At 35.6% G+C, this 27,522-nt stretch overlaps 1 protein-coding gene and 1 pseudogene across 2 annotated transcripts in view; one reads left to right on the top strand and one right to left on the bottom strand.

The window, feature by feature from the left end:
- The window catches only part of LOC309628808 (ras-related protein Rab-28 pseudogene), a 457,231-nt pseudogene extending 435,726 nt beyond the window's left edge, over nt 1–21,505 (top strand). Inside the window, exon 2 of the transcript XR_014249476.1 lies at nt 20,226–21,505. The product of XR_014249476.1 is annotated as a ras-related protein Rab-28 pseudogene (transcript). The remainder of the gene's footprint in view (nt 1–20,225) is intronic.
- Nucleotides 6,130–8,576, bottom strand: LOC309628813 (group XIIA secretory phospholipase A2). Its single transcript, XM_082392243.1, has one exon. The coding sequence runs from the start codon at nt 8,201–8,203 to the stop codon at nt 7,634–7,636; it is 570 nt and encodes a 189-aa protein (XP_082248369.1). The 5' UTR covers nt 8,204–8,576; the 3' UTR covers nt 6,130–7,633.
- Nucleotides 21,506–27,522: the final 6,017 nt, after the last annotated feature.

The raw sequence follows: 27,522 nt of genomic DNA, 5'->3' as shown, positions 1-27,522 counted from the left end.
TGATGCTGGGAAAACTAGACAGCTACATGTAAAAGAATGAAATTAGAACACTCCCTAACACCATAAACAAAAATAAACTTAAAATGGATTAAAGATCTAAATGTAAGGTCAGACACTATTAAACTCTTAAAGGAAAACATTGGCAGAATACTCCATGACATAAATCACAGCAATATCCTTTTTGACCCACCTCCTAGAGAAATGGAAATAAAAACAAAAATAAGCAAATGGGATTTAATGAAACTTAAAAGCTTTTGCACAGCAAAGGAAACCATAAACAAGATGAAAAGACAACCCTTAGAATGGGAGAAAATATTTCCAAATGAAACAACTGACAAAGTATTAATCTCCAAAATTTAAAAGCAGCTCATGCAGCTCAATATCAAAAAAACAAACAGCCCAATCCAGAAATGGGCAGAAGACCTAAAGAGACATTTCTCCAAAGAAGATATACAGATTGCCAACAAACACATGAAAGAATGCTCAATATCATTAATCATTATAGGAATGCAACTCAAGACTACAATGAGATATCATCTCACACCGGTCAGAATGGTCATCATCAAAAAATCTACAAACAATAAATGCTGGAGAGGGTGTGGAGAAAAGCGAACCCTCTTGCACTGTTGGTGGGAATGTAAATTGATACAGCCACTATGGAGAACAGTATGGAGGTTCCTTAAAAAACTAAAAATAGAACTACCATATGACCCAGCAATCCCACTACTGGGCATAAACCCTGAGAAAACCATAATTCAAAAAGAGTCATGTACCACAATGTTCATTGCAGCTCTATTTACAATAGCCAGGACATGGAAGCAACCTAAGTGTCCATCGACAGATGAATGGATAAAGAAGATGTGGGACATATATACAATGGAATACTACTTAGCCATAAAAAGAAACGAAATTGAGTTATTTGTAGTGAGGTGGATGGACCTAGAGTCTGTCATACAGAGTGAAGTAAGTCAGAAAGAGAAAAACAAATACCGTATGCTAACACATATATATGGAATCTAAGAAAAAAAAAAAAAAAGGTCATGAAGAACCTAGAGGCAAGATGGGAATAAAGACGCAGAACTACTAGAGAATGGACTTGAGGATATGGGGAGGGGGAAGGGTAAGCTCGACAAAGTGAGAGAGTGACATGGACATATATACACTACCAAATGTAAAATGGATAGCTAGTGGGAAGCAGTCACATAGCACAGGGAGACCAGCTCGGTGCTTTGTGACCACCTAGAGGGGTGGGATAAGGAGGGTGTGAGGGAGGGAGATGCAAGAGGGAAGTGATATGGGGATATATGTATATGTATAGCTGCTTCACTTTGTTATACAGCAGAAACTAACACACCATTGTAAAGCAATTATACTCTAATAAAGATGTTAAAATAAATAAATAAATAAAATGAAATAACAGTATACATACACAGTGAGTTCACATTCCCATTAATCCTGTCCATGGTTTACAGGTTAAGAATTCATGCTCCATATAATTTATAATCTACTTTTGAATCAAATAAAAACCAAATCCTATACTTGCATTTTGCTCTCCTAACTCAGCCCCCCATATTTGCTCTTCTGAACTGCATTTGGATTACAGTAGACAGGGGTTTTGAAATGATATCAGAAATATTCTAAGTTCCTTATTGTATTTACCAAGGGTGTTGTTAGGATGTTGTTCATTGCATCATGAGGTTCCAGAGACATCCCTCATTTCATATTACAGATGCATTCCTGAGAAGTTATTGGCAAATAACCTTGTAACTTTTAAGTATGTTCTCACTTGACAAACTAATATTTAAAGGTAACTGTTAATAAATCCTTCAGTAAATTAAATGAGAAAATTAATTACTTTGTTGCTCACTATTTGACCAAGACTTTCATTTAACCTCCAGAAAAATAGTTCCCAAATATCTCAAATACAACATGCCACTTAAAAAAAGTAAACCTTGATTCATGCCTCATCTAAATTCCTTTGTGATGACTAATAGCTTCTACAACTCTGTGGCAGCAAGAATGCTGAAACAAAGTCCTCAGGTTTCATTGGTTTCCATTTCTTCATCCATAGAAGTAGCAGCCTGTACTCAATGATCTTTGAAGTTCCTCTTACCTCTCATTGTCTTTGACGTTTTCTTCTGAATCCAGATGTTTAATATATTGAGTATCCTTAAAGCAGAATACATAATAGTTGGTATTGTTTGTGATTCAAGACTAGATTATACTCCTAAGTATTGTTTCTCTGCTGCATTAAAATAATTATGTAATCCTCTTCATATTTGAGTGTTTGGTTTTAAATTTTATTTATTTTGAACACTGACACTTGCAAAATGTCTGTAGAGTTAGCAGACTATACTTAAGGCTTAAAAGTAAGGAATCTGAAGCAATTGGTGATAAAAACTTTCCTTTTCTTCCACTTCTATTTTTGTTATTTATTGTTGTCTTTTTTCTCTCTCTTCCCATTATCAATTCTGAATCTCTCCAAGGAATTTATTTGAAGTTTTAGAGCTACAGAACCAGCTAATCACTATTCTAGAGTATTTACTGCTTGCAAAGGAAGAGTGATTAAAAATCCTTTTTAATAGTTAATCATTATAAAACATTGTACTTTAAAGCTTTAAAAAATTCTCTATTAGAAAAAATACAGCCAGAGCTGAGTTCTCCACAATAGAGTGAAGGCAACACACCAGTAAGTAGTAGTATCTTTTGTTTGTCTCAAATCATGAAGCCTCATTTGACCTAATTGATATGTGTAGTAACTTCTGGAATTGCTGGAGTGGTGGTAGTAGTGATGGTGCTGATGAAAATGGTAGTAACAGTTCCTCTAGGTTCACAAGTACCTTGAAGTTTACCTGGCTATGGTGAGACTGTCCCTGAAAGCCTTGTGGACTGTGGATTTCACCGTAAATTTGCATGCAGGATACAGGGACAATGATTGCTTTTTAATGGAAAGCATGCCTGTGAGGACTTCCCAGAGCCAATGATGAAACATGAGTACATTCTTTTACATTTGACATTTTAAGAAATAAATTATTCTTAAAGTCTGGCAGGTGTTTTTTTTTTTTTTTTTTCCCCCAGATTTTTTGTTTGTTAATTGGGGAAAGTGAATTTAGCATAAAAAGCTTTTCAAGAGTATTTGAGAGTTTATAGTTGTGGGTGAAACTAGTCTGATTGTTAATGCTAAGAGGAGAAGAATATACAACTTCAGAATCAAGGAAGCATTGACCATTAGTTGTGGTGTGCCACGAGGAGCCATCGCAAAACTATACCCGCATCCTGCCCTTTACCAAGAAGTCCCATTTTAAATATAAGTCATATTAGCAATGCACTTCAACCTGTCCTCTAATCTGAAAGGAACTTCCAATACTGATAAGACTGAGGCAAAACATTTGTACCTCTACATAGTCAACAGATCCGTGAAATTGCACTGCTCTAGTGATTAAAGAGGAAAAGCAACATTTGCCTGCTTTCAGACCTGAACAGGCAATATAGAAACATCAGTCTGTGGTCTCACTTGTCAGTTCCAGCACATTGAAAGTGGCCTCACTTGCATGTTTGAGAAATCAAGTCACGCTGCCTTTACTGATATTCATTGGCAAAAGATATGGTGAATGGCCTGGGGATTCAATATAGTTTTGCATCAATTATTGCATAAATCATACAGCTGTTACAAATTGCTTTCCTGCCAGGGAAGAAAGTAAAAATTAGCTAGGGAAAGAAAAAAAAAAAAAAGAAGAAGAAAACAGTGTTGTGTAGCATTGTGTTCCAGTGATGACTTCTGAAATGTATTTGTTTCAAAGAGCTTTTGAAACTACAGCAACATGATTTTTTTCTTAGAAATACTGAAGATAGTGATCTAAAAACAGTTTTCAAAATGTGGTTCCCTGATCTCTCTTTCCTCCCAAATTGTTTCTTAGATAGAGCTTTCTGGTTTGGGGAAGGGGAACACTGGAATATGTCAACTATTGTTATAAAGAACAATTCTTGTCATAACTAATAGGTCGAATTGAGACAGGATGGAATTATTCTCTCCTGAGTCTGTCCATGCTGAAACTAATCTCTGTGATTGAAGTGGATTGAAGAGGTAAGAAGTGTAGTATATGAAAATGGCAAACAGTCTATATATTACGCCTTTAAGGAATGCTCAGGTATTCTTTCTTCCAATGAATTCTATCCCACTCCTAAGATTTCAGAATTTATAAGGGGACATTCTTTTTCCCATTTGGGGGAGTTAGCAATACAGTGAGCTCAGAAGATTTTATTGGCATTAATTCATAGCTGTCTGTATTATACCAAAAAAATAAATCATGCTTTAAAAAATATAACTGATTTACAATCAAATTGATAACTGTCAGCCACAACAGTTGAATGTTAAAATATTTAAAAATAATGTGGGAATCTGCAGTGTCACCATAGAGGTGGTTTCATCTTCATTGAGGTCAAAGATTTTTGTCTACCACTTTACTCATAAGAAAGACTTTTCAGGTAAATATAAGGTAGCATCAATTGGATTTTAAGTATCCATTTCACAATCTTAGGTTTTCAAAGTAAACATGCATTGTAAATATACATTCACTTGCTTGGAATATTTTAGCATATGGTCCAGATATTCTATTATAGAACTTTCTATAATAAATAATTTGTAACAATGGATATGCATGTAAATAACGAAGGAGAGGAGGTAGTACAATTGTGTGATGTTATACCAAAGTCTGTGCTAAAATGATTTAAATAAGGGAAAAAACAAGACACACATGTATGAAAAATAAATTACTTGTTCTTAATCTAAGGCCAATTACCTAGACTGCAATAGAAACACATATTTCACATTTAAAACATTGATACAGCTTTTATAATATTTCTCATTATCTTTTAAACTAGGAGGGGTCCTTGAACTTAAGATGTGGTCATCAAAATCAGAGTAATGCAATCAAAATTGAATTTTGCAAATCTAAAAGAACAAAAAAAATCATACTTAACATTTAATAATCAAGCTCAAAATTATATTTAGAAGCAAAAGATTGTTAGACTTCCAGAAATACAATTAGTTTTCCAATAAAAATCTTTAAAAAGCTTTAGTACAGGAATTACTAAAAATAGTATGAATGATCAAAAAATCGTATTTTTTGTGAGAGAATCATTTTGATACACTGCATAACCATAATTATGTATAGACACAGTATGTTTAATTATGAAAATAATGATTCCCTTTTTGTGTCATCCAGACATTATATCCACTATCCACCTCTGTCAGTTTACTCAGTGTTCACAACTGGTGCCACGTTCCCGTTTTCTTGTTATACTTATTTCATTTTGGGGTCTATAGTCATTCCAGAGGCTAAACTCACATTGATATGCTGGTTGGAAGAAATGTTTCAGACTCTCCCTTATGATTATATTGTATTGTACTGTGGTGAAAATAAAATAGATTTGCCTTATTTTGATCATCTAAAGCTCCTCTGTCCAATTTGGTAGCCTTTAGCCACATGTGGCTATTTAAGTTTAAATTAATTAAAATAAAATCAAGAGTTTGGTTTCCTTAGTTATACTAGCTACATTTGAAGTGCTCAATAGCCAGCCACATGTAGTTAGTGGCTAACATATTGGACAATGTAGAACATTTCTATCTTTCAAAAATTTCTTTTGGAGAGCACTGATAAAGTGGATCTATTGGCAAGCTCTTTTGGACATGACTAATATTGATAGAATGTTACAGTATTTTTATATATACAGAAAAGTATAATGACCTTACCTCTCCATAGAAACTCACTAATAAGAAACCAGGAAGGCCCAAACATGAAAGGTACAGCAATAAACTAGAATTGCCTTATACCTGGAGACTAATGAATTTCTCTTTTACCTTCATTGTCTTGACTTTCTAGTATCTTCCCTCCTTCCTCCACAACTATTTAATAACCCAAGTTTATGTTATTTGGCCACTTACTTTTTTCTGTACTTTTAAACAAATAGAATGATTAAAAGTACATCTCTACTAGGGATTCTCTGAATTCCTTTTCTGACTCACCATTTAGGCTGACCGTGGACAACACTGACTTCCCAACAGAAAACAAAGTTTACACGCTATCGGATGGTTGGAATTCGGATGGCACATATACAGTCTATACTTACTTTTCATTCTTTAATACATTAAGTTTATTAACATATCAATTTATTATCTACCACTGTGTTTCAAAAACTGTTCTGGACACTAAGGAAACTAGGTCACAAAAGAAAAATTCCTGTCTTCATAGAACTTACATTTACTGCGTAGGTGTCTGGGTGTGGGAGGCTGGAGCTTACATTGGAGTGGAGTGAACATCAACTCACAGATTCCCTTCTGAACTACAGCCTTAAATGGTAAAATAAAAAATTCTGATGCAACTTTATATTACTCCTGCATTTTACATAAAAAGGCAATAAAGTAATTCATTAAAATGGTAAAAAGAAGCATATAGGTTTATCATAAACATTTTTTTTTTTTTTTTTTGGCTGCACTACATGGCATGTGGGATCTTAGTTCCCCGACCAGGGATTGAACCCATACCCCCTGCATTGGAAGCACAGAGTTTTAACCACTGGACCGCCAGGGAAGTACCTGATAAACATTTTAAAATCAAAATGTACATTTATTTTCATTCATAAATAATAATAATAATAAATAATAAATACAAATACTAAATTTAAATTCAAGGCCAATAGGCATGGAAAAGAAAACATGTATATACGTTTATTTATATATATATATTTATACATAAGAATACTTTAACATATCTTTTTCCAAGGATATGAAGCTGTTCAATGTATTTTGTTTAATTATTCTTCAAAGTTCTAAAATTGCAGTATTATAAAGCTTACCACAAAAACATTCTAATAAGCCTCATTAATTCATTCATCCATTCTCACGTTTACTGGGCATCTCCTGTATGCCAATGTTGAGGAAGAGTTTTCTCATTTTATGTTCAATGATAACATCTAGACAGATCTAATATTATTTAAAATTAAGTAATCTAAATAAGACATTAGAAGAAAAAAAGGTCCCTATTTTGATTTGCTCCTTTACATTTTTGTTTTTGAAATAACAAAATGTCAAAGTTTTCTTTCTTTTGATGAAATAAGTCCAGATTTTAGCTTTCTGTTATCATCAAGCATACTTGCCTTTAACACTTTAAGTTTTTGGAACCCTTGCAGCAATTGAGGTTTATTGTATTAATTGCCATCTCTGTCATTACTAGACTTTCTTGCTACATTCCATTTGGATCACAAAACACTTCTTACTCTGCCCCTCCCTATTCTCCTTCCCCCCATAATTTACCATCATCTCTTAGGTTCCAATCAGTTGCTGAATTACAGCAGGATTATCTTCCTTGTACACCCTTTCAGTGCATAATGTCCCAACTTAGAAAACGACTTCTTTCACGTAGTGTTTAATACTAAGATTATCATAAAATTGTTCTCCTTCAGCTTTTTTTTTTGTTTGTTTGTTTCTTTAGTTTGAAGTTTTAATATCAAAATAAGGTCTTAAAATAATCCTTTCACAAAAATAAGGCAGCTTTATGCTGTGAAAACATTGGCTCTTTGTCAAAGGTTATGTTCTTCTATCCTCATCTGCTGTCACCACCTGTCAGTATCTTCTTTAAAGATCAGTTTTTTCTTCGTAGCGACACCTACATGCGGCTCGTTGGCTGTCCAGGTACGGCTTACAGCCTAAATGTATAACGCTGTCAAACAAGAGCTCCACGGTGGTTTCACATGCCTGCACATGCTGAGCTAGCCCTAGTGTTTTCTGCACATCTCGGCAAATCTTGGAGAGGCAATACTGAAACTCCTCATCACAGTCGTTTTTGCTTTTGCCGCAGGTCTCATAGCACCTGTCGTGTTGGTTGCAGCACTTTGTCAAGGAAGGGATGCCAATGTTAAGATGAACACCGAACAGTGGGGAGCCACATCCATTCGGCGGGGAGGGTTTATATCCGTAACGTGGAACAGGCTTAGATCCGTCATTGCACTTATACTGGCAGAGCCCGTCCTCGCCTCCCAGGAGGTCCAAGGCGGCGTTCAGGTACGTGTCTATCTTGTGAACGCCGTTCCGGATGGTCTTCAGGGTGGCTCTCCAGTCGGTGGTCTGGGCCTGCTCCTGGCACCTGAAAGCGGCGGTCAGGAGGAGAAGAAGGACGGCGAGCACGGGCCGCAGGAGCAGGGCCATCCGCGCAGCGCCGGGCCGTGCTAGGCCGCACGGGTCCCCGGAGCCGCGCCCTAGGCAGCGTCCCTCGGGTCGCCCTAGGCAGCGGCGCGGGCCCTGGGCTTGGCGACGGCGGCCAGCTCCATGCCCACGCCTCCTGCCCGGCTGGGAGGCGGGCCCTCACCGCCTGCAACCTTTTTTTTTTTTTTTTAATTTATTTTTTTTTGGCTGCGTTGGGTCTTCCCTGCTGCGCGTGTGCTGTCTCTAGTTGCGGCGAGCGGGGGCCACTCTTCACTGCCATGCGCGGGCTTCTCATTGTGGTGGACTCTCCAGTTGCGGAGCGTGGGCTGTAGTCAGGCGAGCTTCAGTAGTTGTGGCTTGCGGGCTCTAGAGCACAGGCTCAGTAATTGTGGTGCCCGGGCCTCGTTGCTCTGCGGCATATGGGAACCTCCCGGACCAGGGCTCGAACCCAGTCCCCTGCATTGGCAGGCGGATTCCCAACCACTGTGCCACCAGGGAAGCCCCTCCTTTAGCTTTTAATGTGGTCAATTACATTGATCGATTTTTAAAATAGAATAATTTTGCTTTCTTGTAATGAACTTTACTTGATTTGGGAGTATTATCTTCCTAATGAATTGCTGGATTCGTTTTGCTGGTATTTTCCCAAGGATTTTTGCCTTTATGTTCCTAATTGGTATTACCATTAATTGATTTTCTTTAAATGTTTGTCAAATTTTGTTTGCCTCATAAAACAAGTTGGTAAGTATTACTGCCTCTTAGATTTTCAAAAAGAGTTTATGTTGGAAGTTTGTGTAAGATTAGTATTTCTTCCTTAAATGTTTGATAGAATACATTAGTGAAGCCATCTGGTGCTAGAGGTTTCTTTCAACAAAGACTTTTAATTAGTTACGATAAATTGCTTTCTCAAGGAATTTGCCCATTTCATCTACATTGTTGAATTTATTGGCATAAAATTTTTCATAATATTTCCTTATCCTTTAATGTCTTTAATATTGTAATGATGTCACTTCTATTATTTTTGATTGGGATAATTTATGTATCTATTTCTCTTTTTTGATTAATCTATCTAGAGATTTATCAATTTAATTAATATCTTCAAAGAACCAATATTTGATTTGTTGATTTTCTCTTGTCTGTTTCCAATTTCATTGCTTTTCTCTATTACCTTTGTTTTTTTACCTTATACTTACTGATATTTTGAGTTTAGTTTGCTCTTTTTTTCTAGCCTTTCAACATGGAAGCTTAGGTCATTGATTTTAAAATGTTTTCTTTCTAAATATAGAATTTTAAGTTGTAATTTTTCCTACTTTAATGGACTTCCATCATTTTTGATATGTTGTGTCTATATTATCATTCAGTTCAAAATATTTCCTAATTTCCCTTGTGGTTTCTTTTTTTGTCCCTTGGATTATTTAAAATTATGCTGCTTGTTTCCAAATATTTGAAGATTTTATTATTGTTATAAAATTCCAATTTAATTGCATTTCTTTGTAAGTTTAGTAAATTCTAAATATATCCCAGACATTTTAAACGATAGACTGAAGAGTTTTTTCACTATTTTACCCTTGGTATGAAATCCCTCTTGGCAATTATTGTCTAATTCTTGGTGGAGGCAGCCAGCCAGGGACACATCCATCCATTCATTACAGACCCACCAGTTTCTAATTCCATTCCTCGGGTTTTTTTAACCTGTTTATGCCCTCAACTTTGTCCCTTATAGGCATCCCTCATTGAGTACTTCACACATAGTCATTCTAAAGTCTTTCTTTCATAATCCCAGACTTGATATATTGAGTTCTTGACTTTGACATACAATTCCTGATAATAAGCAAGAAAGAATGTTTCTCTCCTTTATATATATCATTCTATCTCTCTAAACCAGTCTTACAATTTATTTAGTATTCCTTAAATCGTAGTTCACCATTTATTCTCCATAGATAGATCAGACACAAATGCCTCCTAAAATTATTAACACAGATTTTCCCTTAATCTTTCTGTGTATTCCAGACAGAGTTTTTATTGCCCTAAAACCAAATATAATTTCCCATCCACCAAAGAATCAATCACAGACTTCTCAAGAATCTTGCTAAAACTTGGTCAAGAAGGCAGCTTGCTTCATGTGCACCACTAAACAGTAGCCAGTTCTAAAGTACTTCTTTCACTTTCCTACTGAATCCAGGACCCTCCACAAGAACTTCATGAGCAAAGGATTGGAGGAATTACTATGGTTAATGACACCTTCCCGAAACTTTGAGAAATAATTTTCTTGAGAGCATTAGAGCCACAAAAAGAGGAAGTATCACATTTCATCATTAAGTATCACAGAAATGTGTCCAACTATGGTTTAGTCATTCAATCCATTTTTAGATTGAAAGAGAAATGTAGTTTTATGTACTCCTTGCTCTACATTACTTTGCTTTCTTTTTAGCATTTGTCTCCTTGCTTTAAAATGATTATTATTATTTTTGTCATATTGTAGGCATCTTCAATCATTCTTGTACCCTTGAAATCTTTTCTGGAACAAGATAGCTATATAAATAAATACATTTGCTTAACCTTTCTCAGCTTCAGTCACCTTCCCTTTGTAATAGGGAGAATAATTCCTATTTCATAAGACTTCTACAAAGGTTAAATGAGAAAACATATGTAAAACATCTCACAAAGCCATAGTAGCTATTTAATATATATCAACTTTCTCCCCTGTCCCATTAGATTTTTTCCTTTGGTCATAAGAACTCTAGTAACATATCCATCCTCCATATTGGTAGACTAAATGATGCCGGGAAGACTTCTAATACCTAAAGTCTATGATTTTAAACTAGTTTCGTCTACTTAATTATTTTTCCCTAAGCCTTTAAAAATACAATGACATTTTTCTTCCTAACAAGTTCTTTTACTTTACTCAGAAGTCCCTGAGGAAAAATCCTTAGGGAAGCTGAATTTTATAAATTTACAAATTCAGTGTTTCATTCTTTTGCTGCCATTTTCCAACCTGTCAAACACATCTGTTTTGCTTTTACCTCAGTGGGTTCTCTGCAGGAGCCCACTTCTTGACATGATTATCCCAGCAATCTCATTTTTAGCTCCTACACTGGCTGGCAGCTACCTCCTGAAATGCTTTAAGATATTCTACAGATTTTTCTGTTAGTGACCCTTGAGAGACTACTTTTTTGGGGGGTAAGATTCCTGAATTAAATCATCTGCTCAAGGGTCTTTCTAATCTCTATGTTCAGTCTTGTTCTTAAATGAATAATTTATGTTCTGTGGCTCAGAAGGAAGGCACAAACTTGCATCTCCTTTCAGGAGAGAACTCTGAGCGATCCTCTTGGAAGTTTAGCTGATGGTACCCCTGAGCTCTAATGCATTTTCAAATGTGTTGTGGCCATAGGGTGCCTTAAAGAAAGTGATGAGATGTCAGATTCCCTTCGGGTCTGAGAATTTCACAAGAGACTACATTCTTTCTCCGTTGAGACCTTTTTCTCCAGAAACCAAGAATTTCTGCCTTACAGTTGTTTTACCACCTGCAAGCTTCACCTTCTCCATCAATCCATTATCCTAGATGACATGTGACATCTCCCACTTCAGAACAGCTTCATCACATTTCTTCTGTACCTCTGTAATGTCATTCAGAGTGGCAATCATTCTCTTTGATAATTCCACTGAATTATAAATTTCATAGAGTCTGTGATTTGCCTTTGAACCCATCCTTTCCCCAGCACCAGAATCAGCAAACCTATCTTCTGTGTTCTTTATGCATATTGCACACACTTCTGTTCTTTTTTTTTTTAGTCACTTTGATCTACCGCTTATGTTTAGCTTCTGCCATAGTTACAATTCTCATCGTGAAGTAATTGGATGTGTGTAAGTATTTCCTAACACTTTTCTATCTTTTCCCCCCTCCAGTTCATCTGCACTGTCATGAACATACCTTTTTAAACACATATAACTGATTACATTATTCCTCTTTTAAAAATCTTTGAGTTAGGTCCCTGCGACCCATAGATAAATGATCTGCTTCTTGATGTGCCATAAAGGGTTCTTTGCAATCTGGCTTTTACCTACCAGTTCCAAAAATGTATCTATAATCCAACCATCCTTCAAAAATCATAACACTATTTTATATTCTGTGACTTTACATATTGGGAAACTTCTCTCTGGAATGTCAGTTCTTGTAATCTCTGATTCTACCTTTAAGTTCAGTTCAAATGCTATACCTCCCAACACCCCATCCACATTCACCCTCTTACCAAGTTCTTACCTTTTCTGTGTTTCTGAAGCTGATTTTGCACTGTCTATCGACAAGTTATATAACAACTTGTATTTATATTTCTCTTCAAATTAGAGAAAGGTACCTTGGGAAAAAATCTTCAAAAGATGTCTTATTTTTTTGTTTCCAGTGCATGGCACAGCTTCTGCTACATAGCAAATATTTGCTGAATCAACGATTAGAGGAAAGAGTGTAACAGGAAGCAAATAAAGAGTACTACAATATATTAGTATGTGAAGTTACAATATATTTTAGAAACATTAAAAACAGAGCAAAACAGATCTGTGGGGAAAAACAAGGATCAAAATTATAAGGGATAACTAATGAGAAACTACTGTATAGCACAGGGAACTCTACTCAGTGCTCTGTGGTGACCTCAATGGGAAGGAAATCCAAAAAAGAGGGGATATATGTATACATATAGCTGATTCACTTTGCCGTACAGTAGAAACTAACACAACATTGTAAAGCAACTATACTCCAGTAAAAATTTTAAAATTACAAGGAATGTGGAAAAATCAGATCTGGAAGGACTGAGTGGGAACTTAGGGAGAAAAAAAAGAAGGAACAAACTAAGGAGAGGTTTACAGTTTTGCATAGATATGTCTAAACAAGCCTGTGACCTTTAGAATTTAAGATTGCTGTCTCTCACTGGTGCCTGTTTTCTTAGGGAAAATTTAATTTGTGTAGCCAGATAGCTTCTAGCCAGGCATTTTATGGCATTCTTAGATACTTAACAGAAAATGTATTAAGGACTCCATAAAGGTGTAAGTTTCCTTTAGTAGTGTTGTATTTGTACTGGATAAGTGTCAGAATGTTCCAACAGTCTGCTACTTAGATGACTTTATCCTGCACAAGAGGGGAAAGCCTGCAAAGACTGGGGAGAAAAACAGAGTTAACAGAAGCACTGCTTGCTTTAAAGGGGGTGGAGAAAAGAAAAAAAAAGAGGACATGGTATATATTTGTGGTGGAAAAGGAATACTGAACATAGAATCAGGAGGCCTGAATTGTGTCCCGAATTTGCTACTCTCTAATTACAGAAATGGGCAAATCATTTAATCTCTTCTGTTCTCATCAGTAAAAATAAGACTTTGATACCAATTTACAAGGTGATTATAATGATTAAACTACATTATGCATATAAAAGGAATCAGCCAATTTTAACATACTCTATCAATATAATTATTTTTTCACAACTTTGCCCACAGTAAGTCTATGCTTTATTTTTTAAAAGTTGGAAAGAACCCACATTAAATGTATAATGGCAAAAAAAAAAAAAAAAAACCCACCTCAGATCCCTCTTGCTTTAGATAATTTTGTATTTGTCAATACAGCAAAGCAGTTTTATTCAGAATACTAAAATAAAATGAGTGAAGGCTTAGGCTTTCCCTCTAGTTTAGGAATTACTTTAATTTCTCTTTGGTTTTCTGCTTTCCCACAGGCAGTTTAGAATGTCACATACACTTAGAGTAGACACGTTGTTCAGTGCAATTGTGCAAAATGTTCATGACAGTCCTCATCTGAGACATAAACACTTCTTGTTTCCTGCTCATGTTTTCAATAAAGCCATATTATTTCAAGCAAAATTACTCAGAATATGACTAAACACATGCTCTGCAGAACAACATTTAGTAGAGGCATTTCCTTTTGTTGCATGAGAGAGAAAAAAAATGTATACCGAGTTTCTCTATTTAACTGATGGTCTCTGGGATTGAGATAATTAAGTTACCATTGAGCTCATATCTACCAATTCTTATGATCTGTCCCAAGGTCTCTTTGCTACCAGATCTTCTTGCCTTTTTTTTTTTTTTTCCATTTAAGATGTCCAAGGTGCCTCCTCTCTCTTCAATAATGATTTCCTTTCTCACTCTTCCTCTCAACTTGTGATTTTTCTTGTCTCCTCCATTGAGGGAGAGAAGGCACAAAGCAGGAAGTTAATTTGGAAAGTCATGCTCAGGCCAGGAAAAACAGTTGTCTTCAAATTAATTGAGTAATATCCTAACCTTGACTATTTTCCCCCTCATGGACCCCAGTGTACAAAGACATCTGAAAAGATTCATCACCTCTTTGGACAGATTTATACCTATTCACAGGGGAATCAATCTCCTAATGCATCAACAAGAAAAACATATTCCCTTATATCTGTTTTAATATATAATATGCAGAAGGTTAATTTTTAAAATATTTATTATCATGAAATTCATGAGCAAAATAGGCATCCTTTAAAGGTCAATGGCTTCAGGTGTCTTGACTGTTAAATCACAGATATTACCTAATAACATTTTAAGTTCCTTTTGGACAGAGACCATTTTTCTTCTTCTGAGTATTTCAAAGTTCTAAGCATTCATAATGGACGTTTGAAAAATATACATTGAATTAAATTGAACACATCTCTTAACTCAAGAATTCTTAACATGAATCACAGAAATACATGAATCTACTTTTGGTGAGAGAATGAAATGATCTAAGGGGAAGAAAAATCAGAATGTTAGCCTACTATTGTCCTGTTTGAAGCATAATTGATAAGTGGTTCCGTAGATCAGAGGCCAATTTAGTAATGTAAGTGTAGCAAATAGGTTGATGTGCATTCTTACTACTCTTCCTCTCCTTTTTACCCTGGGGTTTGGATAGCATCAAAGGTAGAAACATTGCAATAGCTGCAGCTTTTGATTTATGGAATTTTGTCACCTGTTGCTGTATACCAGAGAGGTGGCAAGACAGCAAATCTCTGCCATTTCTATTATGTTTTCAGTATAACTGAAAGTAATATTTAGTTGTAGAATAGCTCCTTAATCTTTTATTTTTGTTTTCCTTTTTATTATAACTTTATTTTTATTGACCAAATTAACATATACTATTATCCATGAAGTGACAATCTTTGGGGTAGAGAATGACATTGATCCTTGCATTGGTGCCATTTGGAGTTATGTCACTGCTATACATTTCAGCATTATGCAGTTAACATTGTGTCAATACACAGCCCATACAAATGAACTAGCGTTATGTAATAGTGCTTGAACGTTTTAAACAGATGGCAAGATACTGTGACAAAACACTTTTTAATTGAATACAAAAAAAACCCTCTTTGGGTAAAATGATGTGTGTTGCATGGTTAGGTTTCGGTGTGATTTTACCAGAGTCCAACCAGAAGAAGGGTGTGCAACTATGTGAACTATATTCACTGATCATTCCAATCCTTTGTGCATATTTACAAATTCCCACCCCCCTCACACCACAGCTGGTGCTTGTTTCCACCACTGAGTTTTAAATAATTCAGTGAAATTCTTGAGAAACAGGGAATGTTTTGCATAAGTTTGAAACTTGATTACTATTTGCACCAAATGCTGCTGATCAGCAAAGTTGCCTCAGTGGGGATAGAGAAGATTCCCTTTGAATTGAAATTCAAAACAAATTCATTATACTAAAAGCTTGAAAAGAGAAGAATCATTCTAATATCATTTTGAATTTAATACAGAAAAATTATGAAGGTAGATCACAATACAATATGAAAAAGAGATCTATTGGTGGACTTTGCTTCTGAACCATTAACAAGAAATAATACTCCCTTGTGGCAGCTATATTAAAACTTAGCATTTATATATGATGAGGGTGTGTCATGAACCAAGGATTGATATTAATAAAATTCTGTGAAATTGTGTCTTGTATACATACAAATCCACAATAATGAAAATATATGAGACTGGGTTGAATATCCTAGACTAAGCAAATAAATTGATCTGTTAAATTTCAAAAAAAAAAACTAGACAGTACAATAAAAAAAGCTTAGCATTTTTCTTATGGCATTGCTCATTCACTTGTGGGATTTTCTCTCTTTCTCTCCCTATCCCACCCCAAGAATTATTATTAATATTAAATATTTCATTCTTATGCAAGAAATAATAAGCATCCCATTTGAATGGTCTTTGTAAATTTTTATTTATACAGAACCCAATTCTTTAAAGAACATGAAAGGCAAATAAAGCACAAGACTCATAAGCAATATAGAGGAGTACTTGGTTAAGAAATAGATGATTTCTTTCCTTTTTTTAAAATTGAAGTATAGTTGATTTACAGTGTTGTGTTAATTACTGCTGTACAGCAAAGTGATTCAGTTATACACACACACACACATATACATTCTTTTTTATATATTCTTTTCCATTATGGTTTATCATAGAATATTGAATATAGTTCTCTGTGCCATACAGTAGGACCTTGTTGTTTATCCATTCTCTATATAAAAGCCTATATCTGCTGACCCAGCCTCCTACTCCATCCCTCCTCCAACCCCTTCCCCCTCGGCAATCACCAGTCTGTCCTCTATGTCCATGATTCTGTTTCTGTTTCATAGATAGGTTCATTTGTATCATATTTTAGACTCCACATATAAGTGATGTCATATGGTATTTGTCTTTCTCTTTCTGACTTACTTCACTTAATATGATAATCTCTAGTTGCATCCATGTTGCTGCAAATGGCATTATTTCATTCTTTTTTATGGCTGAATAGTATTCCATTGTATATATGTACCACATCTTCTTTATCCATTCATCTGTTGGTGGACATTTAGGTTGTTTCCATGTTTTGGCTATTATGAATAGTGCTGCTGTGAACATAGGGGTGCATGTATCTTTTGGAATTATAGCTTTGTCTTGGTATATGCCCAGAAGTGGGATTGCTGGATCATATGGTAATTCTATTTTTAGTTTTCTGAGGAATCCCCATACTGTATTCCACAGTGGTTCCACCAACTTACATTCCCACCAACAGTGTAGGAGGGTTCCCTTTTCTCCATACCCTCTCCAGCATTTGTTATTTGGAGACTTTTTAATGATGGCCATTCTGACTGGTGTGGGGTGGTACCTCATCTCATTGTAGTTTTGATTTGCAGTTCTCTAATAATTAGTGATGTTGAGCATCTTTTCATATGTCTGTTGGCCATCTGTATCTCTTCTTTGGACAAGTGTCTATTTAGGTCTTCTGCCCACTTTTGGATTGGGTTGTTTGTTTTTTTGTTGTTGAGTTGTATGAGCTGTTTGTATATTTTGAAAATTAAGCCCTTGTCAGTTGCATTATTTGCAAATATTTTCTCCCATTCTGTAGGTTGTTTTTTCATTTTGTTTATGGTTTCCTTTGCTGTGCAAAAGCTTGTAAGTTTGATTAGGTCCCATTTGTTTATTTTTGTTTTTATTTCTATTGCCTTGGGAAATGGACCTAAGAAAATATTGGTATGATTTACGTCAGAGAATGTTTTACCTATGTTCTCTTCTAGGAGTTTTATGGCGTCATGTCTTATATTTAAGTCTTTAAGACATTTTGAGTTTATTTTTGTGTATGGTGAGAGCGTGTGTTCTAACTTCGTTAATTTAATGCTGCTGTCCAACTTGCCCAATACCACTTGCTGAAGAGACTGTCTTTTCTCCATTGTATATTTTTGCCTCCTTTGTTGGAGATTAGTTGACCATAGGTGCGTGGGTTTATTTCTGAGCTCTCTATTCTGTTCCTTTGATCTATATGTCTGTTTTTGTGCCAATACCACGCTGTTTTGATGACCGTAGCTTTGTAGTATTGTCTGAAGTTTGGAAGGGTTATGCCTCCTGCTTTGTTCTTTTTCTTCAGTATTGCTCTTGCAATGCTGGGTCTTTTATGGTTCCATATGAATTTTAGGATTATTTCTTCTAGTTCTGTGAAAAATGTCATGCGATAGGGATCACATTAAATCTATAGATTGCTTTGGGTAGTGTGGCCATTTTAACAATATTAATTCTTCCAATCCAAGAGCATAGGATATCTTTCCACTTCTTTGAATCTTCTTCAAAGAAATAGATGATTTCTAATATAAAAAAATATGAAAAATGATTTGAAGCATACTGAGTAAAAGGGTAGCTCAGGTCCAGAAATAAAAGGAAACTAGAGAAAAGAAATAGGGAAGTTAGTCAAGGGAAGAAATAAGCTAAGCATCCTCCTTAAAATATTAGAATTGGAGGATGGAATAATTCTATGTCTTATGCACAGGGTCTAAGAAGACTGGGACTGGTTTTGAGGATGGTAGAAAAAAAATTTCCAGACTCAACTAGTTCTACTTACAGGCTTGTCAAGCATCAGAAAAGATATAACATTCATGAGAGAGGGCAGATTCCTTGGGTCTGCCTTCTGTCTTGCAAATGAATGTGCCAGTAGTCAGCAAACCATGCAAGGTAAGTAGACTTCCAGGTCTGAGGAATGCTGAACACATGGCTGCCTTCACACCAAGTGGAATGGTCAGGTCACCACACATGAAAAAAAATCTGTGCCATATAAAGTGATAATTCTGCTATTCAGGAAGTTCTGTCAAAAAAAACCATAGGTATCTGGGGGTTTTAAATCGTGAAATTCTTGTTGCTCCATACTTAGGCAGTCCTTCTTCTGATGCATCTGAAAGGCACTTTACACCACCTCCTTTTATCTATGCCTACCCTCCAATACCTAGACATTTCTGATTTAAGTCTATGTAGGGGCTTTTCCAGCAAAGACAAGGTGATGGCCTGCACACCACCTTTTTGTCAGTATGTAATTTATTAGATTTATGCCATATGAATTTACTAGTCTTCATGAATATCACGTGAAGGGAGGAGTGATTAATACCATTCAGTGATTAATACCAAGCAATACCTGAAAGAGGAGGTACTCAGTAATATTTGTTGAATAAGAAAATAAAGGAATGGAGGTATTATTTGATCTCTAACACTTTCAAGTAAATATAATGAACCATATTATAACATGATTTTTGAATGGTAAGATGATTTTGGCTTTTATGTGAAAGTAAAGAAGGTGGTTTTCTATTTGAGGTAGTAGTCTTTCAGTCATTGCATTACCATTTAGACATACAACATCTGGGTCTTCCAAAGTCTTACAGAAGCATGTGCATAAGGAATTAAAGAAGCAGTAACTCATAACATTTTAATGTAGATAATATAAGGATGATGCATTTAGTGGAAGGAACCAGAAGATGGTTCATATTTTTTTCTGAATGAGAAAATCTATTGTTTTTTCCTCTTAGCATTTAGATTTTTAAAGAGGAAGAATGCTGTCTGTCTACATTTGCAACTTTAATTTGTGGAGGTTACAGAATAATAGTGATCTTGTTCCTTTTCTTCCTTATCCCTGGAAATCACATATTTATTGACAGTCACTAGAGAGAATACCTAATCTGAGTAATTTCTTACTGAATCTGGGGCTAAATTGTGCTAATATTTTATTTGAGGCAAACTTTCCATCCCACTTAGAATAACTGACTACAGAGGCTTTAAATACTGAAGTTGAATTCAGAGTCTGCTGCTTCTGAGTTTTAGGAACATTCTTAACCTACCTGTTTGTTTCTGGAGAGAACTCAGTGTGGTGAGTGGATGAGTGATCCCCATCATGAACCCCACGAAATGATTTATGTGATTCCACGAACCCGTGTTTAATAAGCATAGTTATGATCAAGTAAACAAAAAGCAATTAGAATGGTACTGGATTCCCCCAGCTCCTTTTGCTTTCTAGGAAGCACATGGAAAATAAGTGATGAACTAATTTTCTGTCTGCCCCATGCTGTGGGAACATGTGCTGGACCCTAGGATACCAGAGTATATGCCAAATCCTCAATTCTTTCTCTACTAGATATTTCAGGTATGGTTGTACTGGGGAAAAAAAGGAAAATAAGTAGAAAAATGTATCTTTTGGAGAAAGCCTTTCATTTAGGACTCCATAATGGTAGCTCTTTTAAAACGAAGTGAGGGGCTTCCCTGGTGGCGCAGTGGTTGAGAATCTGCCTGCCAATGCAGGGGACACGGGTTCGAGCCCTGGTCTGGGAAGATCCCACATGCCGCGGAGCAACTAGGCCCGTGAGCCACAACTACTGAGCCTGCGCGTCTGGAGCCTGTGCTCCACAACAAGAGAGGCCGCGATAGTGAGAGGCCCGCGCACCGCAATGAAGAGTGGCCCCCGCTTGCCGCAACTAGAGAAAGCCCTCGCACAGAAACGAAGACCCAACACAGCCAAAAAATAAATAAATAAATAAAATAATAATTAAAATAATTTATAAAAAACAAAAAAAAACAAAAAAAACGAAGTGATATAAAAACCTTATTTCTATCACTTGTTTCACATCACATCTGAAAGAAAATGCTGGGTATGAGAAGTCTGGGCAAATGAATATACATTAAATGGGTTGGAAAAAACAACTAGGAATAGTAATAACAATGTTTATTTTTAAATGTATCCTATAAATACATTACATATGTTATACGTATACAGGCCAGCACATTAATAATTTTCTAATCAATTTGTAATCCAATGAAAAGAGCTTGGATCAGACCATGAATCAATCTAGGGAGGAAGGAGCTGTAGATTCTTATTCCAGGTCTGCCATCAACTAACTCTTTGACTGAAAGCAAATATCAAATTACCTGAGATTCAATACCTTTATTTATAATATTTGGGACATAATACTTATCTCAAATTAGAATATCAAATTAAATGTATGCTTTTGCAAATATCTATGCAATCAGGAGTGTTACATATTACAAAATACAAAAAGAAGAGAAAGAGAAGACAAAGTAGAAAATCTAAGGGAACCGCTGTCCTTGATACTTGAATATATCTTTTTTCCTAGTTATCAAGACCTTGGAGTTAACCAATCATATTTTCAGGAAATTTTAGAAATTACCTTCTTAAGGAAGGCCTAAAGCTTTGAATTCAGTGTCTTCTAGAGTTTAACTATCTTGACTTTAAAAATAAAGCCAAAGTAGTTCAGACCACCCTATGTAGAAAATAAAATTTTCAGTAATTTGAAGAAAAATAGTTTCTTAAAATAAACAAGAATGCCTGCAATAAATTACACAAGCAAATTCCAAGCCATTAAAATCAGTTTTAATAATTCGATTGCATTTTATTATCAAGGAAAGTCAATATTGTATAATCATAATATTTCAATCAGTAGAAGAAGCAAAATTACCCTAAATGATAATTTCAATAGTGCCTATGAGGAAGTCAATAAAAGAGAAGCAAAAAAAAAAGCAGCTCTTCTCCTTGAACATACATCCAGCTTCCTGATCCTGATTGTCCAATTAAGAAACTTGCATCGTTAATTCAAGTCAAGTGATCAATACACTTTTCAAATGTAAAGCAGATAATCAACTGTAGCAGGTGCTTGCATTTTTTAAAACTACAATGTCAAAATATGCCAATATTTGCAGGAGTGATTAGAAGAGCTTGCTAGATCAGATTTCTTTGGAAACATTGTCCTTAATGTATTTCATTCCTGTTTGGCTCCTTGATCTGTACAAGAATAAACAGAGCTGGCTAAAGTGCATTTGTTGGAATGGAAAAATGCTATCATGAATGGGTTTTCTTGAGCCTTTACTGAATAGATTGCTTTGAATGTTCAGATGCTATGACTTTATATAGGGGAAAGCACACATCTATATTAGCAAAGCACTAAAAATTAAACTCTGTAGGCTGCCTCCTGATGTTGAGGACAAAAAGATACCCAAACTCTGAGTACACATAATTTGAAGTCCAAAGGCAGACAAGCTCCCAGTGTGGCAGTTTGGTGGCCTTTCTGCCACCACGTAGCATGGATTTCATCCTGATGCTGCTTCTGCTCATGGTTGGCAGTTGTCTGCTAGTGGTAATTGGGAGTATGTGTGTTTTTTTTTTTGTTGACGGCTGGAAGGAGAGAGGGAGAAACTACACCACAGTCAAGGACTATTACTCTTGCCTTTCAGTCTGATGACCAGTTGAAACCACAAATCTCCTCCTGCACCAATAGCAGTCACAGAGGAATTTCATGCATTAGCCTAAGCTCTGACCTTGGAGTAGGGTTTGGGTAACCTTTGTCAATGTTCACCTTAGATCTCCTTCAAGAGAACTTGCTGCAGGGAGCATGGTAGGTTGAGGGCCCAGTTGCCACCTCCCTGTATCCACCACTGTGTTTGTTCTGAGGTCATGCTACCCTAGGCCACTCCAAAACAGTAATCCAGGTGCAGACTTATTTCTGCAGTGTTTGGATGGCAGGACACCTCTAATGGGCAACATCGAAGACTCCTTGTTTTATAAGATTTAAAGAGTCCTTTGAAGGTGGGACACAACACACTGACAGTTGGATAGAGCAAAGACAGAACTCATTTTTACTTACAGTTCTGATATGGAGGTGGCTGTCAGGCAGGGTTGCCCCTTTAGGACAGGGTAACAGCAAGTTGGAGCTGTAAGGGGTGGGTTATGTATGGCAAGTGGGGTGGAGTTAGCCAGGTTTCCCAGGATCCCTGTGGAGTGGCTAATTTGAATACTTGGACTCTGGGGTACAGGGGCTGTCCCCAGTTGTCTAGTTCCCGGCCCTGATTCAATTAAGGAAGGTGTATAGCCCAGCATTTGAAAGACCAATGTGGGGTATAGACTCAATCAGCTGCTCAAGAAGGGGCACTGACTGACTTCTAGCCAGGTCATCAAAATGGGGGCAAGACAGCATTAAAAAAACCCGACTTTATTATACTCCTCCTCCTGGCCAATTCTCCTTCCTTTCTTCTCTCCTTTCATGTGCCTTCATGGAGGTCTGAAGGCTTTCTCTACCTTCTACTGCTGCTTCTGTTTTATTTTTCATAGATCTTCCTGTTACACTGTTAAAAATGAGGTGTGTTTCCTATGTACAAATAAACAAACGTAAGCAGTGACTGCTTGGTCAACTGGAAATTTTCCTGGGAAATATCATGAGGTTTCTTAGGTATCATCAAATGATAACATTCCTTTTTAGTTCAATAGTCATTACAATTTTGGCCAGAAGTTAACTATTACTTAAACGTTCTTTTGCTTGTGCAATATACTGAATGACAATTTAGTTTTATTTACTGAAAGAAAGAGTAAACCTGTTCATATATTATCAATTATAAATAAAAGCATGCCATATTTTTTAAAATTTATATGATTTTTTTCATTCTTTTGAAATTGACTTTCATAGGCATGCCATGTTTTATTTTGTGTATTTTTTTTTAATTGAAGTACAGTTGATTTACAGTATTGTGTTAGTTTCTGGTGTACAGCAAAGTGATTCAGTTATACATAGATATATAATCTTTTTCATATTCTTTTCCTTTATGGTTTATCACAGGATATTGAATATGGTTGCCTGTGCTATACAGTAGGACCTTGTTGTTTATCTATTTTATATATACTAGTGTGTATTTGTTAATTCCAAACTCCTAATTTATCCCTCCGCCACCCCCTTTCCCCTTGGGTAACTGTAAGTTTGTTTTCTACATCTGTGAGTCTGTTTCATAAATAAGTTCATTTGTGTCATATTTTAGATTCCACATATAAGTGATATATGGTATTTGTCTTTCTCTTTCTAACTTACTTCACTTAGTATGATAATCTCTAGTTCCATCCATGTTGCTGCAAATGACATTATTTCATTCTTTCATATGGCTGAGTAATATTCCATTGTATACATGTACCACATCTTCCTAATTCAGTCATCTGTGGATGGGTACTTAGGTTGCTTCCATGTCTTGGCTGTTGTAAATAGTGGTGTTATGAACGTTGGGGTGCATGTATCTTTTCAAATTAGTGTTTTCATTTTTTCTAGATATATGCCCAGGAGTGGGATTGCTGGACATATGGTAACTCTTTTTTTAGTTTTTTAAGGAACCTCCATAATGTTTTCCATAGTGGCTGCACCAAGTTACATTCCCACCAACAGAGTAGGAGGGTTCCCTTTTCTCCACACCCTCTCCAGCATTTGTTATTTGTAGACTTTTTAATGATGGCTGTTCTGACTGGCATGAGGTGGTACCTAATTGTAGTTTTGATTTGCATTTTTCTAATAATTGGTGATGTTGAGCATCTTTTTGTGTGCCTACTGGCCATCTGTATGTCTTCTTTGGAGAAATGTCTCTTTATGTCTTTTGCCCATTTTTTGATTGGGTTGTTTGTTATTTCAATATTGAGTTGTATGAGCTGTTTGTATATTTTGGAAATTAAGCCCTTGTTGGTCACATCATTTGCAAATATTTTCTCCCATTCCATAGGTTGTCTTTTCATTTTGTTTATAGTTTCCTTTGCTGTGTGAAAACTTTGAAGTTTGATTAGGTCCCATTTGTTTATTTTTGCTTTTATTTCTATTGCCTGGGATATTGACCTAAGAAAACATTGGTATGATTTATGTCAGAGAATGTTTTGCCTATGTTCCCTTCTAGGAGTTTTATGGTGTCATGTCTTATATTTAAGTCTTTAAGCCATTTTGAGTTTATTTTTGTGTATGATGTGAAGGTATGGTCTAACTTCATTGATTTACATGCGTCTCCAGCTTTCCCAACACACCTTACTGAAGAGCCTGTATTTTTTCCATTGTATATTCTTGTCTCCTTTGCCAAAGATTAATTGACCATAGGTGCGTGGTTTATTTCTGCACTCTCTGTTCTGTTCCTTTGGTCCATATGTCTGTTTTTGTGCCAACACCACGCTATTTTGATTACTGTAGCTTTGTGGTATTGTCTGAAGTTTGGGACAGTTATTCCTCCAGCTTTGTTCTTTTTTTCTCAGGATTGCTTTGGCAATTCTGAGTCTTTTATGGTTCCATATAAATCTTAGAATTATTTGTTCTAGTTCTGTGAAAAATGTCATGGGTAATTTGATAGGGATAACATTAAATCTGTAGATTACTTTGGGTATTATGGTCATTTTAACAATATTAATTCTTCCAATTCAAGAGCATGGGATATCTTTCCATTTCTTTAATTGATGTTTAGTGCCTTTATCAGTGTTTTATAGTTCTCAGCGTATAAGTCTTTCACCTCCTAGGTCAGGTTTATTTCTAAGTATTTTATTTTTTTGATGAGATTTTGAAACGGATTTTTTTTTTACTTTCCCTTTCTGATATTTCATTGTTAGTGTAAAGAACTACAATAGACTTCTGTATGTTAATCTTGTATCCTGCTACCTTGCTGAATTCGTTTATCAGTTCTGGTAGTTTTTGTGTGGAGTCTTTAGGGTTTTCTGTATATAGTATCATGTTATTTGCATATAATGACAGTTTCATCTCTTCCCTTCCAATTTGGATGCATTTTATTTTTTTTCTTGTCTGATTGCTGTGGCTAGGATTTCTGATACTATGTTTAAATAGAAGTGGTGAGAGTGGACATCCTTGTCTTGTTCCAGATTTTAGTGGGAGGACTTTCAGCTTTTCATCATTGAAAAGTATGTTGACTGTGGGTTTGTCATAAATAGCTTTTATTATATTGAGATATGTTTCTTGGATACCTGCTTTGGTAAGAGTTTTTATCACGAATTGTTGTTGAGTTTTATCGAATGCTTTTTCTGCATCTATTGAGATGATCATGTGGTTTTTATCTTTTCTTTTGTTGATGTGGTGTATCACGTTGATAGATTTGTGTATGTTGAACCATCCTTGTGACCTCAGAATGAATCTAACTTGACCATGGTGTATGATCTTTTTTTATGTGTTGTTGGATTTGGTTTGCTAATATTTTGTTGAGAATTTTTGCATCTATATTTCTCAAAGATATTGGCCTGTAATTTTCTTTTTTGGTCATGTCTTTGTCTGGTTTTGGTATCAGGGTGATGGTGACTTCCTAGAATGACTTTGGTAGTGTTTCCTTTTCTTTAAACTTTTGGAAGAGCTTTATAAGGATTGATATAAGTTCTTCTTTGTATGTTTGGTAAAATTCCCAGTGAAGCCATCTGGTCCTGAACTTTTGTTTGCAGGGAGGTGTTTTTTTGTTTGTTTGTTTGTTTTTTTAACAGATTCTATTTCACTTATATTGATCAGTCTGTTCAAATTATCTGTTTCTTCTTGATTCAATTTTGGTGGGCTCTGTTTCTAGAAACTTGTCAATTTCTTCTAGGTTGTCCAATTTGTTGGCATATAATTGTTCATGTTTTCTCTTACTTTTTTTTTTTTTGTATTTCTGTGGTGTCAGTTGTTATTTCTCTCCTCTTTCATTTCTTATTTTGTTTATTTGGGTCCTCTCTCTTTTCTTCTTGCTGAGCTTGACCAGAGGTTTATCGATTTTGTTTACCTTTTCAAAGAATCAGCTCTTGGTTTAATTTATTTTTTTCTATTGTTTTTTAAATATCTATTTTATTTACTTCCTTTCTGATCTTTATTATTTCCTTCCTTCTGCCAACTTTAAGTTTTGTTTGTTCTTCATTTTCTAATCCTTGTAGCTGGTGGGTTAGGTTGTTTATTTGAGATTTTTCGTGTTTTTTTGTGAAAGGCCTATATCACTATGAACTTCCATCTGCGAACTGCTTTTGCTGCATCCCATAGATTTTTTTATAGTTGTGTTTTCACTGTCATTTGTCTCAGGGTATTTTTTAATTTACTCTTTGATTTCATCACTGAGCCATTGTTTTTTTAGTAGCATGTTGTTTAGTCTCCATGTGATTATTTTTTCTCGTTTCTCTTTCTGCGGTTTATTCCTAGTTTCATGCCGTTATGGTCAGAAAAGATGCTTAAAATAATTTCTATCCTCTTAAATTTGTTAAGGCTTGTTTTGTATACTAGTATGTGCTCAATCCTGGAGAATATTCCATGTGCACTTGAAAAGAATGTGTATTCTGGTGGTTGTTTTTTGGATGCAGTGTCCTGAAAGTGTCAATTAAGTCTAACTGTTCTGTTGTATCATTTAGTATCTCTGTTGCCTTACTGATTTTCTGTCTAGAAAATCTGACCATTGATGTGAGTAGGGTGTTAAAGTCTCCTACTATCATTGTATATCTGACAATTTCTCCCTTTATGTTTGTTAGTATTTATTTTATGCATTTAGGTGCTCCTATATTGGGTGCATAAATGTTAATGAGTGTAATATCCTCTTCTTGTATTGATCCTTTCATCATTTTATACTGTCCCTCATTATATTTCTTTATGACCTTTGTTTTTTTTTTTAATTTTATTTATTTATTTATGGCTGTATTGGGTCTTCGTTTCTGTGCGAGGGCTTTCTCCAGTTGCAGCAAGCGGGGGCCACTCTTGATCACGGTGCGCGGGCCTCTCACTATCACGGCCTCTCTTGTTGCG

The sequence above is a fragment of the Balaenoptera borealis genome, assembly GCF_965194805.1.
Source record: "Balaenoptera borealis genome assembly, chromosome: 5".
Classification (NCBI taxonomy): Eukaryota; Metazoa; Chordata; class Mammalia; order Artiodactyla; family Balaenopteridae; genus Balaenoptera; species Balaenoptera borealis.
The sequence above is the reverse complement of the archived record's forward strand: the minus strand, read 5'-3'. Positions and strand labels throughout refer to the sequence as shown.

Excerpts from the sequence above, each read along its gene's own strand:
- LOC309628813 (XM_082392243.1), bottom strand. The coding sequence starts at position 8,203 with ATGGCCCTGCTCCTGCGGCCCGTGCTCGCCGTCCTTCTTCTCCTCCTG.